This window comes from Ischnura elegans, chromosome X (assembly GCF_921293095.1).
Source record: "Ischnura elegans chromosome X, ioIscEleg1.1, whole genome shotgun sequence".
Lineage (NCBI taxonomy): Eukaryota > Metazoa > Arthropoda > Insecta > Odonata > Coenagrionidae > Ischnura > Ischnura elegans.
In genome coordinates, this window is record NC_060259.1 from 86,331,894 (window position 1) to 86,349,330 (window position 17,437).

The 17,437-nt window shown below is 36.3% G+C and overlaps 1 protein-coding gene across 1 annotated transcript in view; it reads right to left on the minus strand.

Moving 5' to 3' along the window:
* Positions 1-17,437, minus strand: part of LOC124171200 (disks large homolog 5) — a 126,839-nt gene that overhangs the window by 7,577 nt on the left and 101,825 nt on the right. The window contains exons 27-32 of the mRNA XM_046550340.1: positions 9,502-9,660; positions 8,955-9,079; positions 5,632-5,941; positions 4,543-4,844; positions 3,098-3,315; positions 640-862 (exon numbers count right to left, since the gene is read on the minus strand). Of these exons, the coding sequence (XP_046406296.1) occupies positions 640-862; positions 3,098-3,315; positions 4,543-4,844; positions 5,632-5,941; positions 8,955-9,079; positions 9,502-9,660 (1,337 nt within the window). The remainder of the gene's footprint in view (positions 1-639; positions 863-3,097; positions 3,316-4,542; positions 4,845-5,631; positions 5,942-8,954; positions 9,080-9,501; positions 9,661-17,437) is intronic.

A 17,437-nucleotide genomic window follows, 5' to 3' on the forward strand; every position in this document is an offset into this window, starting at 1 on the left:
TCAAAAGAGCTTGAAAAAAAATAAAGCAAACCCAAATTACTAAAAAGACCAATTGAGCAAATCACTTTTTTCCTTGTGTAATCATTAAATTGCAAATAGATGTTCACTAATTCATGCATGTATGTTTAAACACATAAATATGATGATTTGAAAGACAGTAGCGCCTTTCAATTCTGAATGATATGAAAAAATGGTGCCTATCACTAAAACCTCTCCATAGTGAACCTCCATACATCAAATTGCCCAAATTTTGGTCCCCTCCATAACAATACAAAGAGGTTTTCCTGAAATAACTTTTTATGTGACTTTGTTTGGAACTAGGATAAAGTGATTTTTCTCAGGAACTTACTGCATCCGAAAGAAAAGAATCGACATCAGTAGAATCAGAATCAAAATGCTGGAACTGGCATTGGGATCAGAATTTGAATCAGAAACATAAAGGAGCATGGTAAAATATGGTTTAGGAATTAGTTTTCTATTCTAAAGGATGCCAAAAAGTATTCAGAAAAACATTCAAACCACTGTGCCAAGAGCATTCCATAGGCTGTCATTATGGGATGAAAAATCACAGCCACTTCAATGATTAGAATCTAAGTGTGGGTGACCCAAGAAAGGCCTACACTGGTTGCATACACATACCGGATATGAGGTGCTTATATTCAGACTCCAGCTTCAGGGAATGTTCATACATTTCCTTTGCTGCTTTGGCAGAAACCTTTTCAGTCGGGAAGCAGCGTGTGTCCTTCACTTCTCGAATTTGCTTGGTGGATTTGAATTTCACTAGGAGAACAATGGGATAGATGTGGTGCCTATGAAGACGCTCCACTGAGCTGATGCTAGCATCCAAAACACAGTGGCTCCTCTGGAAGCAAGAAAAAAAACATACATGCATTTAGATGGAAAACTGAATGCAGAAATCATAACTGGAAGAAATGCTAAAAAAACATCATAACGAACTAAAAGCTAGCACCTCTTTTTTAGTAAATAACTCCAGCTCAAGAAATGTTTTAGCCTCAGATCAAAAACCAGGTGAAATTATGAGGTACAATACATTTTATACAATGATAATAGTTATAAAAATGATTCTCTTATTTCCAGGGTTCCCGTGTACATAGATCGAGCACAAGTTGATAACTGTTATACCTGAGATCCTGCTGGCATAAACATCTCTAGTCAAATGCTGAGCTGTGATTTTCTCGATCTTTATACATTAAAAACCTCTATACAACAAATCCCTAAACAGAAAAATTTTAAGGAAACCTCCCTATTTTGAAGTCATTGGCCCCGTCCCGCTTCAAGTATGAAAACTCCCTACAATGAAGTCTGTGCTTGAACCCAAAACAAAGGAAGTGCCCCTCCAGAAGGAATTATTGAAAAAACGTAGTATTTTGCATTAACAAGTAATTTTTTCCATCGATATCTACGTAATGAGCAGAAAGTAGAACCACAGGAAAGGGTACAGCACCGTTTCACTCCAAGCTTCAGCAGGGTTAACATCCACGATCTACAGAACAGAGGGTGTGAAGGAAACTTGACGCTCTAGCTAGTGATGCCACAGCTAACTTTGATGCATCCCACCATAAGAAACGTGCAAGGGAAGTCTAAGCTCCACTCCACATGGCTCTGTGTATTGGTCCGCTCTGCGTGGCTCTATCTATTGCTCCACTCCACATTACTGGATGTATGGCGACAAGGTGTGGATTCAAATACTACCTGATGATTGCTTTTTGGGTTAATTTTTTTTTAAATTAAAGTTTTTAATTAAAATTTTGGGTTAATTAAAGTTTTTTGGGTTGGGTTGACTCACTTTTGGTGGATGACACTTTCGGGCACATTCCAGCTCCTGTCTTCGGATGCAAAAGCTATGAATAAATGCAATGTCGGGAATGCACCAGAAACTGTTGTCTACCAAAAATGAGTGAACGTGTTATTAATCCAAAAATAATCAGTCATCAATTTCATCACTGTGAAAGCCTCCGTATAAAATATTACCTGGTGTACTTGCTGATGGTACTGCGTTTTGGCTCAGAAGAATGGGTGTACCAACAGAATACTGATTGTGTTCAGCTTCTATGAAGGCATCATCAGCTGCAATTGCCACTGTGACTTAACTGCATTGCCAACTGCCATGTTTTTACTCATGGTAACCAACCCACCTATCTTCCATCATCATTTATCGATACATAGTATATACTGGTCATGAACAGAGATATTTATGGGTATTTAAATGGGACCCCAACAATGCATTTTAATTTGTAAGTCCATGGGGCAATATGTGCTCTTTCAGGTGAAATTGCTGCATAAAACTGCCAATCTTTATCGGCTTAAATTATTACACTCCAAGAATAATATTGACCATACACTAAGGAAAATTATGGAGTACTTTAAAAATACATTATCTACAAGCATCAATTTTGGTGTGCTTTTAATTTTAGATCATAGCTAAAGTAAGCAATGAGGCATAGAGCTGAATGGGCGAGAAAAATAATAATTTCCATTAGAAATACGCAGAGTGAAAATCACACCGTGATGGCCAAGTTATTTGATGATAAATAGTAAAAATTGCTTATCATCACTAGTGGAAATGTGAATAAACAAAGATTGAAGAATTTACTCCACTTGCAATCTATAGCACACACAACACTTGGATGTTCCTGTGACGACGCAATCCACATATCACCTATATAAAAAAAAACCCTACCGCAAAGTCACGATTTTTTTGGTCCCAAAATTTGTTTGTACAGAGGTTTTACTGAATTGTTTTTTTCCCCACCTCTTTGCCTTGTTGTTTGCTGATTGGCTACTTCTCTTTCTACTCTTCTTCATCATTGGTGATATGGTACCCCACCTCTTCATTCATGTTGTTCTGTCTTTGAGCCATTTATGAGGTACTACATTTTTCTGTCTGATTAAGTAACATTCATTTCTTATAATGAGATTTCTTTCTCAATGAAATAACTTCCAAATTTTTACTTAAAACTCATGAATTTTGATAACACGAAACTCGAGAAATACCCACATCATGAGCTTTTTCTTTAAGAAATGCCTTGAAAAATCATCATCAGGTGGAACTTTAAAGCAGTAGCATGCATCATACCTTATCACAGATTTCTTTGACAGCTGATACAGAAGTAACTTCAAGGTGTGATGGTCCTCTACGACGGTAATCGACAATGTCAACAGAGTTGACGGACACATGTGGTGGCAAAATCTCTGGTTCACAACGTGAAAATACACCAGGAAAGTCTCCTAAAAGACGTTCTACAATGCATTCTGAAAGAGGTCCCATGATGAGCACAGGCCGATGTGCAGGATCTGAGAATTAAAGAGGCAAGAACTTCAGATAATTAAGAGAGAGCATTACTTATCAAGGACACCAAGGACACTACTCATACCAGCAGTGGGATTGTGGGAACAGCAAAGATGGAAGAGACACAAACCCACATCGGTAGAAAATACAAATTCAAAAGTCAATTGACAAATAGAAGAAATGCAACATGTAAAATTCATTCATCCAATCATTCAATAAATTCTACATGCATTTCACCATTCAGAGTATATTTCCTTCAACTCTCCTACGATGAAGACAAATGACCTATTTTGCATATTTTATCTGGTCATATCTATCTTGAGCCACTTCTCTAATTTATCAGTACACAAACTTTTGACTACATAGACTTAGAAGATGCCAATACAGCTTATAAATCCATCAAATAAAACTTGGTCCACAAAATGATTTTGAATAAGGAAATTATTACTAAGAACCATAGAAAGACTCAGGGGCAAACCAGGGACCCCAATAATGTCTTAATCTTTAAAAGGCATCAATATACTCAAAAAAACGTCACTGTGATCCAGAAAAACCCATCTCCAATAACCCCTCTAACCACATTACAGCCAAGAAGAGTAAAATCCCTGCAGATATGAAGAGTGCAATCTACAAAATAAATGGATTGCAGGATATCACGTAAAAATCTCATTAATCACAGAAAATTTATTTTTAGTGCTTAAGAAACTAGTGATATATGAGCTTGGATTCAGGGATGTATGCCTAACCAATATATACAAGTGATTCTAAAAGTTTTGAAAGTTATTACTTCATTAAAAAAAAAATTCAAGAGAGTGAGTAAACCTATATCATTGATTTAATTCATCTATGATGAATGACTAAATGATAAATTATGATAGCCATCCCATTAATTTTCTTATACGCATTAATTAATATACCAAGTATAATTTAATGACTTAAGTCAAAAGAGCTTACATATAAATTGAAATTTTATCTCCGAAGTACTCAGAATCAAGATAATGTTTTGCAATGTTTTCATAACATGTCAAAATTGCTGAAATAGAGTAAATCATGAAGCCTGGAAATGCCCAAGCCTAAAAGACTAACATAAAGCATGATCAACCTTGTTTTTCTCATTTTACACATGATCTTCGGATAAACAACGCATCATTTAAATAGGATATCGCATAAACTTAAAAAATTACTTCAGGTTTCATGAACATTTTTTCGCAAGAATATCATAAATGACGTACGATCAAGTCGCCTGACCCGGCGGTATGATAGAAGAGGTGCTGCTTGAGGCTCATCTAATGCGTTTGAGTCTGAGAACCACCAGCCAAGGGAAGTGGACGAAAAGGAGGCCAATTCTCGTGTGCATGACTCAGGAGTGGAGCCAACGGACGTTGCCACAGGGCCACTCCTTGACGATGACCTCTCATGCTGGTGTTGGTGCTGCTTCTTGCGACGAAAAAAGCTCCGCCTCGCAGAAGTTGAGCTCCTTCTATCGCCTTCAAGGTCACCCTGAGAGCGTCGAAGCAGTAACTCTTCCTCAATCCTAAAAATTTGCAGAGGTTTATCACTTTGAAAGATTCACAAGATGATTCTTTCAGCACCGTTAGGGTCACCTTACCTTGTATGAATTAAATTTTACATCTATCAATTTGATGTGATTTTGCTACATGATCATTTGCCTTAGAGTGGTATCTCTTTAGGGACAGGGCTCTCGGAACATAAAACATTCACTATTGAGAGCTCCTGTTATTATTTAAGATTAATGTATCATCACTTCACAGCCATTACTACAGACTTTTTTGAGACGGGCAAAAATATACTCATGAGATGGCCTTAAGCCACCAATAATTTTTCGATGCAATACAAAATACAGTAAACTTTCGATTTAAAAAAGTCAGTGGGACCAGAAAATTAGCACTTCGTAACCTTTCTTTCTTTTTTTTCTTTCAAACCTTTATAATAATTTGCAAAAAAATGTTTGCTTTTGTTCCCACCACCCTTTTTCTGTCTTTTGTAGCCTTGTTTAATTATTTCGGTGGTTATTTAAAATAGAATTATAAAAGAGATGTTCTTTGTTATTGATTTTATGTGGTGAAAGATCGATAAAAATCACACAACCCTAAAATTCCCATTCTTTATTGTTAAATGTCAACAATCTCAGCGCAAGAGAAATTCCCGTCCAATTTTAGAAAACGCAATGAAATAACATACCAAAGACATAATTAGCTAATTTTCACACAACTTGAAGAGCAATGAGAAAATATGAACAGCTCAATTTGATCATGAATGCATCAAGATATTTTTACATACTACTCATACAAGACACTTACTTGTACTTAGATGGAATCACTCCAGCCTGGGATCGACGGCCATCTTCATCAACCAACCACGCATGCCAGTGTCCAGGAACTCCATTATACATGGTATTGTCCACATAAAGCACATCATCCTTACGGAAATTCAGCTGAACTGGATGGTGACAACCGGTATTGACTGTGCCTGGGGTCTGTGAGGCCATGTTGCCCATTTCACTTGCACCACCCATGCCATCCCAATCTCCACAGCCAACGTTACCCATCCGATCAAAGAGAGCTCGTACGTAGAAACTGTCACCTGGTTTATCCTTGATTTCATCATATCCTAAAAGGAAAAATTTTTCATCGGGTTCATATCAAAATCTAAGGTCTTGGTCTAAGGAAGTCATGTCGATAATCAGAGCAAAATGGTACTTAATTGCCAGAGCATATAATCATAATCATTGCACCTCAAATTTGCATGAGAAGGAACACTGATCAGTCACTCACATCTTAAACATGTGCAAATGACACTCTACTAGAGAAAGTTACAGGGCACTAAATCTAAAATTTAAATAAAAAAAAGGCCTATACTTTTAATACAAAATGCCTCTAAAATTGAATAATTTGCCACACTATCTAATTCACAAGCATTACTGCGACCATATTTCATATAATACTAGGGATAGTCGGATCGGATACCTCGGATCCTAATATCTGCGGATATTGCCCTTCATCGGATACATCGAATCCAAAGTCGTGCAAGACGCCGTACCTGGATTCAAAATTTTAAATAATAGCTTCAGTGAATGCAATGATATACATGAGTGTATATATGAGTGTATATGAGAGTATGTATGAGAGTATATATGGATAAGTGTGTAAAGAGTTCTAATTCTCTCTTCAAATGAGCCGTCGCATGCGATTCTTGTCCTACTCATGAACCGTTTTGTTTGAAAGCTCTCGCAGAGGTTATGTAGCAGAATTTCAGCCATGGAAAATAAAAAAAGGCAAAATACGACTGGCACATAGTGTGACTCTTCCCAAGACATTGAACAATCATCGGGGGAATCTCAGCATCAAAGGATAATAGACACGTCAAAAGTAACTACGTCGCAGATTTCAGAAAACCACCCTTGGCCGTCCATCAGCCCCTGCCTCTGTGTTTTTTTTGTTTCCGCAATCACACAGACCATAAATCATTGTCTTCTAAGGAAAATATCAAATTACACGAGAACAATTGAATCGTGTTTCATCCCTACCCCATCTCACCAACTCACTGTTTTTGGCCTACCTGCTTCAATTCTCCGTTTCTAGAAGACAAATGCTAGGTGAGTGACTCTCTGGGCCCGAAGATGTCTTGATAGCTTCAACAATTAGATGATATACACGAGATATAAAAAAGAATCAGACCAAACACGACGCATTCCTGACGATTTTCTGTTTATTTTTCAGCTCTAATTGATTTCCACTAAGTTTTATATTTTCCAGTTAGACTATACTAATATGCAACATTGTCCAAACAGCACAATTTTCAAAGAAACAAGTGCAGCATTAACCCCTCAAACAGTAGAGATGGATTGGAAACGCCAACTGCATATGTCACATAGCTCGCCTGGCTTTACTTTGAAGGCAACTAAGTCACTGAAGCAAGATATGACTTGTTCATCCTTGACTACCTCATTTGTAGCTTCATTGTTTGAAATACGGAGGGAGCGCACTCCTTCCCCTCCACCTTTCCTTTACGTGCTTCTGGTACCCACCCCTTCCTCATGCTGAGCGGCCAAGCAACTCGTCGCACGTGACTTTAGTGCTGTTTTAAATACTGTTAATTGTGTTGCTGATTGCACAGTTGCAATTTAATTTAATGATATACTGATAAAAATGTCTTTCATTGTGTTGAAACATTTCTATTGAGATAAGTATGTATGCATGCAATGTGGCGTGAAATCATCCTGAGGAAATGCTAAATCCACCACACCATGCTGAAGCATTTTCGGATGAAACACAAGTCGGTATGCGTTGAGAAAGTAACAAAATTAGACAAAATTCGGGGGGGAACGTGCGAGAGGAAAATTTGAATTCAGTCGATGGCAGTGGGGTAGCCAGGAATTTCATTAGGAGTGTCCAAAACCAGGGGGAAATTTTTAAACAACTGGGTACAAAGTAGAGGGTTTCAAACTAATTTTAATACCCTTCATTATCGAAAAAACTTCATTTTTCAAAGAAATTGTTATATATTCATGATTTTCCAATATTTTGTTTCCTTTTATGAAGGGAAGTAATTGTGCTTTTATATTTCAGGGGGTCCTGACCCTCTGGACTTCCCCTTCTTGCTACACCACTGGTCACTGTTTTATCCGAAGATTTCCCTATTTTCATATCCAAACCCAAGCATAACAGTTTAGGTCCTGAGAATGTAAAGATGTTTTTAAAGAAAACTTGAAAGCCTATAAAAATGGTTTTTAATTTATAAAAATATTAATATGTGTATGGAAATCTAAAAAGCATTCCTTTGATTGTATGTACCCAGAATAAACTTGAATAATTACTTCGTTTAATAGCAGGAATTAAAAAATGCTTTTGGATCAGAAAATATCCATCCAAGATATCAGGCTCCTAAAATCAAGGATCCGATCCGAATCTGGATCCGAAAAAAATCCTGGATCCGTCCATCCCTATATAATACCCTAAAATATTTATTAGGAAATAATACCCAGTTGTACAAAATGTAATCGCCACATGATTCATGATTGAATTCCTACATGTACCTATGTTCTTCTGACAGGTAATATACAAAGTTGTCATCGGGGATTCAAGCCGAGACTACATGAGCACTTCACTCCTGAGTCAGACACTGAACTAAATACTATAGCATTTTTGAAGATCATGCATAAACTACATTCAATACAAACTTAGACCTTTCTCATATCCATAAACTAATTCCCTTAAATTACACAGCCATTAAAATATTGAGGGAGATTTAATTTCCTCCTACAACCACTTTCGATCAGAGGCAAGATATGAATCAGTAGCAACAACTTTGAATTCCGAAGGACACATTAATAATTGCATTAGGCTGGCATACTTTTGACCATGCAAAATATTTCCATCCCTAGAGGATTTGTAAATTACAATAAATAAAAGTTGGCTTTTCATTCTTGGAGGCAGATATTGCTGGGTTGTGGGTACTGCTAAATGAGTCATTTCTGAATAAAGGAGCAACAGTACATATATCCAACCAGACGGCTAAGAGTCTTGCACAGTGTCACTTTATGTTACAGCATTATTTATATTTTCTTTGATATCCAATACCAGGAGTAAAATTTCAAGATAATAAACAAAATGGAGGCACTTACGTTCAATATTGTACTGAGCAAGCATTGTGACTTTGTCAGCTGGCTTGGCCAGCTCATAAGCAGCTTCCTCTGCAGTCGCCCTTCTAAGGTCTGTTCCATTATATTCTAATATTTGGTCACCAGTCCTATTTTAGAAAAAAATAATGATATTTAAAGCCAAAATTAAAAATTGTTAAAAAATATTTAATAATAATGATTTACATTCCAAAAAAATTAGATGATAATTACAGAGTGCTGGAATATAATCCTTAGTTCTATAAAAATTTCACATGAGGTGAATGGGTTTCTTTGAAAAAGAAAACTTTCAAACTAAAAGTTAAAATGTTTGACTACCTGTTTTCTCCACCAATGCATTCATGAAATTGTAAGTTGGCAGAGTAAGCTCCTATCTCAACAAAGCTTCAACAAAATCTTACGAAGATAGTAACAATCATATATTATTGGTGGCAGTACACTATCCTAAGAATTTATCCTAGATTTTACTACCCTTTAAAAAATAAAAGTCATAGATTTCAAATCCTTTAAGTAAAACATTACTTAAACTTACCTTAACCCAGCCTTATGTGCTGGAGAATCTGGTTGCACTCCATGAATAAATATTCCAACAGCATTTCCACCAACTAAACTTATTCCTAAGTTGCTAGATTTTTTGGTTTCTAGGAACACAAACCGTGGATCTTGAGGAGACTTGTCGGGATCTTTAGACCTAAAAGAGAAATTATTTCACCAATAAGAACCAATATTTTACAGAAGTGGTAAAGCATGCAGCATATCATCTTTGAAATAACTTATGCTTCAGTTTCCAACTCAATTTTCCCAAAGTATTAGGATACCAACATACAATTGGCTAAGAATGTATACTCAAAATGAAAATTCGTTTATTGCTACTCAATACATTTGGCTAACAGTGGGTCACAGTGAACTGGTAAATCCTTTGTAATAGTAAAATGGTTTTTCTTTTATCACTGATGATAGGAAAAAGAATTATGTATAAGTGCATCAGGCTTCCCTGAGATAAAACGTCTATAACAATCTCGGTTTATTCACATTGATAACTATTCTAGATAATTTCATTTATGCATATAGAAATAACATAAACTGGAATGAAGAAAAGAGCTAGAAAGAGGTGGTGAAACAATTCTAATTAATAAAGGATGCAACAGTGAGATTATTTAAGGGGATTTCCTCAATCGACTTAATAGAATCACTGAGAATGATGTTTGTATAGAAACTTGTATGTGCCAAGAAAATGGTGATACCTAAAATCCTATGGATGGGTCTGATAGAAGAGGGTAGAGCTCTTTTGTTACTCAATACTGAGATATTCTGACATCCCCACTCCCTCTCTTTTCCACCCCACAACCAAGGAATTCAGTCCTTTGACAGGTAAGTGACCGGTGATTGAATTCGAATCATGCTCTCATTATCAGACACTGAATTCACACGCCCAAAATAGTCTGTGGGCGAGTCAGAATAGATAAATCCACAGCAACAGCTCTTCTTGGTACCTTCAATTTTAACACCAACTCTTTAGAAAACAACAACAAGGATCTTGGCGTCTTTAACTTTTCCAAAGCATTTGATAGCATCCTTGATCCAAATTTCATAATGTAGGCATCACAAGTGTTGCCTTGAACTGATTGAAATTTCTTGGTCGAGGTTCATTATAGCTGTTGATGATGTTTTCACCAGTCTACCCCGCATACTTTTTGGATTGGTTGCGTGATGTTTCATGGCCATTGCTGGTCACTTTTTTTGAAAAATTTAAATTCTAAATTAAATTAAAATTTAACTTCTAAAAAATTTCATTTGGAGGGATTGAAACTTTTGTTTTCTCTCCGAAGAAATGACAAGCAATGGCCGTGAAACATCAGGCAATGAACCTAATAAGCATGTGGGGCATACCTGAAAAAATATCATCAACAGCCCACTCTAATCTCACTTAACTGATACGTCAAAAAGGTAATGTTGTGATAAAATGTGTAAAATACAAGTCCAATTAACACCCAGTACAAACTGAAGAGTCGTAAGGATCAATTCTAGGGGAAAATAAATGGGCTGTCTCCTGACCCATCCCCTCTTCCCTTTCAGTCAACTTCCCAAATAAAATATGATCATTTCCCAAAACCAACAGCCCAAACCCCTTAATCAGACTACCCATAATTTAAACTCTCTTCTCAGGTTCTCCACCAGCTTACAATCTCATTTGAACATTAAGTTATCAAACTGAAATTAGAAAGCTCTACCCTCAAAGAAATGACTCAATCACTGAAGAAACTGTTCAACAGGAGAAAAATTGGTGATTTGAGAAAGTAAAATATAGTCCTTGCATCAAAATGTGATATTAGAGGAAGCTGGGATTGACAATGAGAGTTTTATTACACATTAAAGCACATGCAATAACAACGAAGCCTTATTTTTGAAGCAACAATGTGTTATATTGGGCAAGCATGTGAAAAGAACTAATAGCTTCTTTTAATCAAATAGAGTAGAAATTTGCTGGGAGGGATTTTGTCTAAATGGCATAATTTCTTGTGGCCTGACCCCTGGCATGCTTCCATTAGGAGCCTCATAACAGTTGGAGTGGAATCACCCAAGAATACTTACCAGCCGAAAAGAAATAAGTTTTGCCTCAGGAATTTCCACCCAAAAGTGACCTGCATCGGGGCTAAAGTTACCCCAGTCCATCACAAGTGAAATGCATGTAACAAATATTTAACAGCAGGGTGACTAATAGTCAAGAAAATAAATTAGAACACCTCAAAATTCATCAAGTGACTAAATGATGAAAATGTATAATACTGCACCACCTCCTTCTCTAAAATTCAAAGTTATATGGATCTCGTCTCAACACATATTAAGTGGTTTCCTGTAATTTGCAGTTTGTGAATAACATTTCTTCCAGTATAAATAGAACAGTTTAATGTTAGCATGTATACACCATGAAATTTAGACATCAATACATGCATTTGTTGCCTACAAATTCATCAATGTGAATAGGCAATCAACAAAAAGATATGTTGAACAAAAATCAGGGAAATAACTCGAGATGGGGTGTTTGAACAGAATTATTTTAAAAATAGCCAATCAAGCTTTCTGATGGCTCAATATTCTAATGGGAGTGCACTGATTTGGTGGTGAAATAGACCATCACTTATTATGTAGATTTAAAAAATTGTATAACAGTATGGCTTATCCGAAAAGTGTGCGTGTCTCAAAAAGCAACACTTTTAAGACCAGTTTCTCTCTGCTGAGAATAAGAGTGAATGAAAGAACAAAGATGACACACAGCAGAGGACAACGCTTGCATTCTCATGGCCACGCATTCCCATGGAATTGAGCAATTCCAGGAAGTTTCACCAATTGACTTTGCTAGAACAGCTCTGCTATTGCCGATGTGACAAGTTAACAAATGATATTTTGGTAAAAAAATTATATAGGTCACTGGAATGCTAAAGCATGAGTTAGACAATTTATCAAACCAAATGGTCTGGGTCATAATATATGGGCAAAATCAAGGATTTCCAATTTCAACTGCAATATCAATTAAGAAATCACCCAATGGGAGATTTTCATGATTTATGTCAACTATTCCATCACTTCAAGGGGTCTGCCAACTCACAAAGAACTAATTGTACATCCAAAACTGCTGGATATTGAAGTTTCAAGTTTGGTAAAAGGGGACTTGAGAAATTGACATTTATGGATTGGTGATAGCTGTGACATCATGTTTCTCATCGCCAAAGCCAAGGTAAACCATACGAGACAAAAATTGAAACATGTAATGTCTAAGGAGAAGAGTGAGCACATATTTCTGCAAGTGCATGTCTTTTTAAGAATATGTTTCTTCATCTAATGAGGATATAAAAGTATTATCATAGATAAAATAAAACACATTAATTATTTTCCCCAAGGACTCCCATTTCAAGATGAATCCATACTTCTTTCCAAGTTTGGTCAACCACACAGTAATGATATTTGTCATAGATATGACATCAACACATACTGGTAGTCAGAGTTTCACGGTTAATCACAATGTATGATTATAATTCACAGGAAGATTAGAAGGAAGACAATGAATTATGTTTTAAAAGCAACTAATTGTATTTGCATTTAGTATTAGCAAAAAACGAATACATTTTACCATTAATGCCCAGGTGAATCAACAATATATTTACACTGAACCTAGAGTATTCCCATGATATACTTGGCCAAATTATATTGCTACAATGGCATTGAGGCATCATTAAAGAGAGTATAATGATTACTTAAGTAAATTACAAGTAATAGTTATTTTTCCAAATCCATCAATTTCAAGTAAAAGTTACTAATAGCCAATACTTTTCTAATGAATCACAGCTGGTACACGTCAACCCGTTTCAAAATTAAAGTTACTCCAGTTTGAAAGCTTATATCTCAGTAACAACTTATCACACAAAAACAAAGCATCCATCAACAGAAAGATTGAAATAAGTAAGAGAACTGAAGGCAAAAAAATATTATTCACAATCTTAGTTAGTTTTTGAGTCAACATCAAAAAAAGAGCCCAGTTTTTTACTCCGAAGGTAGAAGATATATCTTAGTTAATGTGCAACTTCATAGTCATCCAGTGAAATACAAAATCCTTTTCAATTGATATGTTGCAAAGATTTTGGCTCACATCACACGCATAGAGGCCCTCCTAGCTGTAGGGCAGCCCTTCCTCAAATGAAGCAGTGCCTCGGCAGGTCATGATTATAAGATTTTTAAAATTCAGTATAGATCATTCTGGATTCTCTGAGGTAAATGTAAAATTACTGAAATTTCTCTACTCATAGCAGCAGTTTTTATCCATGATTTCATTGGTTCCAACACATTGGTTTCGGAGGTACTTTGTTTTCTGATGGTTTAACAACAAAAAATTAGGAAAGTTTATTTTTAAACCTTTGTCATTCTAATAAAAATACTAAAATTTTTGCAATTAGAGAATAAAAAAATGGAAAAATTTGGGTGACTTAATTTCTCAAACTATCAAAATTGACAATTTAAAAAAATTGGAGACTGAGATTTCATCGTGCATATAAACATGCTATCTTGAAAGTATGAGATGATGAATATAATTCAAATGATTATATGATGAAGGGTTTCTATGATCAATGTAGTTCCTTAAACTTGTGTGCACACCTAAAGTCAAATCTCAGGAATTAAGTTCAATTCAAATAGTAATATGATTATGTTGATTCGTTGAAAAAATATTTGAACAGCGTGTAGTAATCTATCATAATACAGTGGAACCTCGTTAAAGTGAGTACGGGCTATAGCGACACCCCCGCTATTACGAGAGATAGCCGATGCACCGTCAATTGACCCTATAATAAGCGTGTTAAAAAAATTCGTTTTTACGAGACCCTTTCGGTGTTGGCTCTCGCCATAGCGAGGGTTTCACCGCCGGAAGACTTTCATCAAGACTCCTTAACCTCTGTAATTGCTAGCGATCTGTTAGAAATGAAGTTAATGGAGTGCACAGTCTCAAATTTATGTGGTAAACTGTCGTTCGATAAATATAATGATTGACGAAACAATGCTTTGCATGATTTTTATTCAGTGCGGCGCTTATAAATTGTTTGAATAGTTAGTCGTTATTTGAGTAAGGAAATTTAGTGATGCAAAAAAACATCGCCTTTCGTCTGGATTTATGCTTACGTTTATCGGATAGATGTTTATCTGTCGCCGCACCACTCCTGTTCCTGTATATCTGTTCGCAACAGGTATATTGGCTATTATTTGCTCCACCTCCGGTAAAGCGACAATTCGCTATAGCGAGTGTTTATTAGTGCACCGTGGGGTGTCGTTATATCGAGGTTGCACTGTATATCCCTATCTTGAATCAAGAAAGGTTGTTGGAATGATAATCATCACTCAATCAACCAAAATTTTTTGTGGATACTGAGAAATCCCTTATAAATGCCACCCGAGATAAATCTCTTTAAGCAGTCAGCACATGGCGAAAACTTAAAAGATGAGAGAAAAATTGGCACTGTAACTGACAAAAACACTGTCTTAGAGTAAGGATTCAAAGGAATTGGGTACAGCGAAAAGGGTCTCTCAACAATTCATCGATGACATCAACCCTGGGCTTGAACCCATTGCCTCAAAACATCACTGTTCCCCACTTTTCACTCTCAGACTCTTCCTATTCCTTGGCTCAAGCAGAAAGTAAGACAGATTCGCAAAGTTGTCGATAAAAGTAACTCAGAAGCTTATCTTTTTATTGGCCAGGCCTCGACATTTCACACTATTGCTAACTTTTCACTGTACTTGTCACAATATTTTTTTACATTTAAGGGATATCTTGGATGATTTATTTCAACAATTTCAAGATATTGGGCTACATTCACTCTCCTTCTCTTTAAGGGATGTGTATTTGGCAAAATTTTACTCATTTGATTTTTTGAAGTTTGTAGGCTGGCACTTAGGAGAGACCACTGTTTATTTTATTCTTTTAATTACTTCCAAGAACAGCTGCAGAGTCCACTGTCAGAGGAAAAGAGGGGAGGTAGAGAGTTGGTTGGTGACCGGAATTTTCATTAGAGTTCAAAAATTTCTCCAAGCATCCAGGGAGGCAGGTTGGGATTTTGTGGTTTGGGTTTTCCGCACATGAGGTCGGTCATAGCCTGAGTACTTTGTTTGTTCCCTTTTCTTCATTTTTATTTTTTTTCCTTTCATCAACACGTCCTGTTTCCTAACCTCTCCTGAATCTCAGTGATGAACAGGTGTTCGAGCCAGTGAGTAGTTGTCCGTCGCCACCTACTCTGAGAGAATCACCTAACTGAGGTTAATTTATTTCTACTCTCAACCTACCACCCCATCCTCCCTTTGAGGGTGAGCAGAAGCCTTACATTTACCCATACTCTTGCCCAGCACATACCCGACAGCCTTCAAGCACTCCAGGGATAGACGTGATAACTGGAGCATGACAGAGATGCTTCCATTGGAAATTAAATTCAAAGCTCTATAAATTTTTTATTAATGTCTTACAACTCAGTTCACTAGTCCTATTACCTTAAAGAGGAGATAGATCTAGCTAGAGATGCATCATAGGATACAGTCATTTTGCACTACCTCAGTCATGAAATAATGCAGGTAATATCAACTATGCTATTTTAGGTGAGAAGTATTAATGTAAAATACATAACTCTTATTATCCTCAAACATTTGCATTATATCTTTGTCATAAGCCTCTGTGAAATATTTTCCCTGATCCCTAGGATCTATTTTGATGCTAAATACTTATTTTCAACTTATTCCTTCAACTTACTTTAAGTTTCAGGATTTGTTTAATGGTAAGGAGGAGGAACTAATCACAGAGAGATTGTATCCTCAGTTCAATGAAGGAGCATGAGTGAGTGGCCTATCCTCATGGATTCGGGTATTCAAAGAACTACCAGCAGAAAAGAAATAAAAAGCACCAACCTCTTAAAGGAAAAACTCAGGGTTTCTTCTAACAAATTATACTACTTGGCGACTGAATGCATAAGTGATGAATCAGCATAAAATACTGAAGTGAGTCTTTTGTTAATATTTTTTTATAGTCATGTTATATTTCGCAGTGAATCTGTAATGAATATTTTTCAACAGATATTCTAAATTATTGTTTGGTTATAATATTTATTTAATACTGAGATTCATATACATATACCTTTTTGTGATGAACCATATATCAGGATAGTTTCGTCTGTAATTGACATACTCATGGTAAATAAATAAATTAACATTATTTTTACTATTCAGTGGTTGAAGAGATCTATGCTATTATGTTGGGCTTATTAAACATGAGGTGCAAAGCTTATTGCTATGTAAGTGCCCCATGATTCTGTCAATAGGGTGGTTTCCTATTATTTTTATTACCCAAATCAAAAGATTATTACTCCTGAAGTATGCCTTTCATACGTTTAGATTTTTAAATGACGATATCTATTTTTGCTATTAAATAAAAATTGAAAATTTTCAAGCACGCGAAAACGAGACGGCTAAGTATGATTGCTGGGAAAAGCCTATGTGGCGTCATTCTGGTTCCCGCTGCTGCCATGTGAGGTGACCTTGGGGCGAGGAAATATGCGCCGCTGCAATGCAGGCTGCTAGCAGGTAGCAGAGTACCCAGCTATCCAGTAGCGCTTGCCTTAAATAAGGATTATTAATATCCTATCAAACGAAGGAAACTTTCCAACCATAGGCAGTTTTAATAGGTGATTCTTAAGAGATGTTTCCCTGAGCTCTGTGCCTCATGCATGCATTGGTAATCATGATGTAAAACTCCTATCTACTTGTATAGAATCTAGGTCCGTGTGACGTCACATGGAGTGACATCGCATGGGCACCAATCTGGCCTTTTTAAAATGCGGTTAAAATTGACCATTGCCATTCGTCTAAAGTGGGCTTTCTAAAACAAAATAATTAGTATATTATGAATACACTAATGGTGGGTAGCGAATCGTAATCAATGC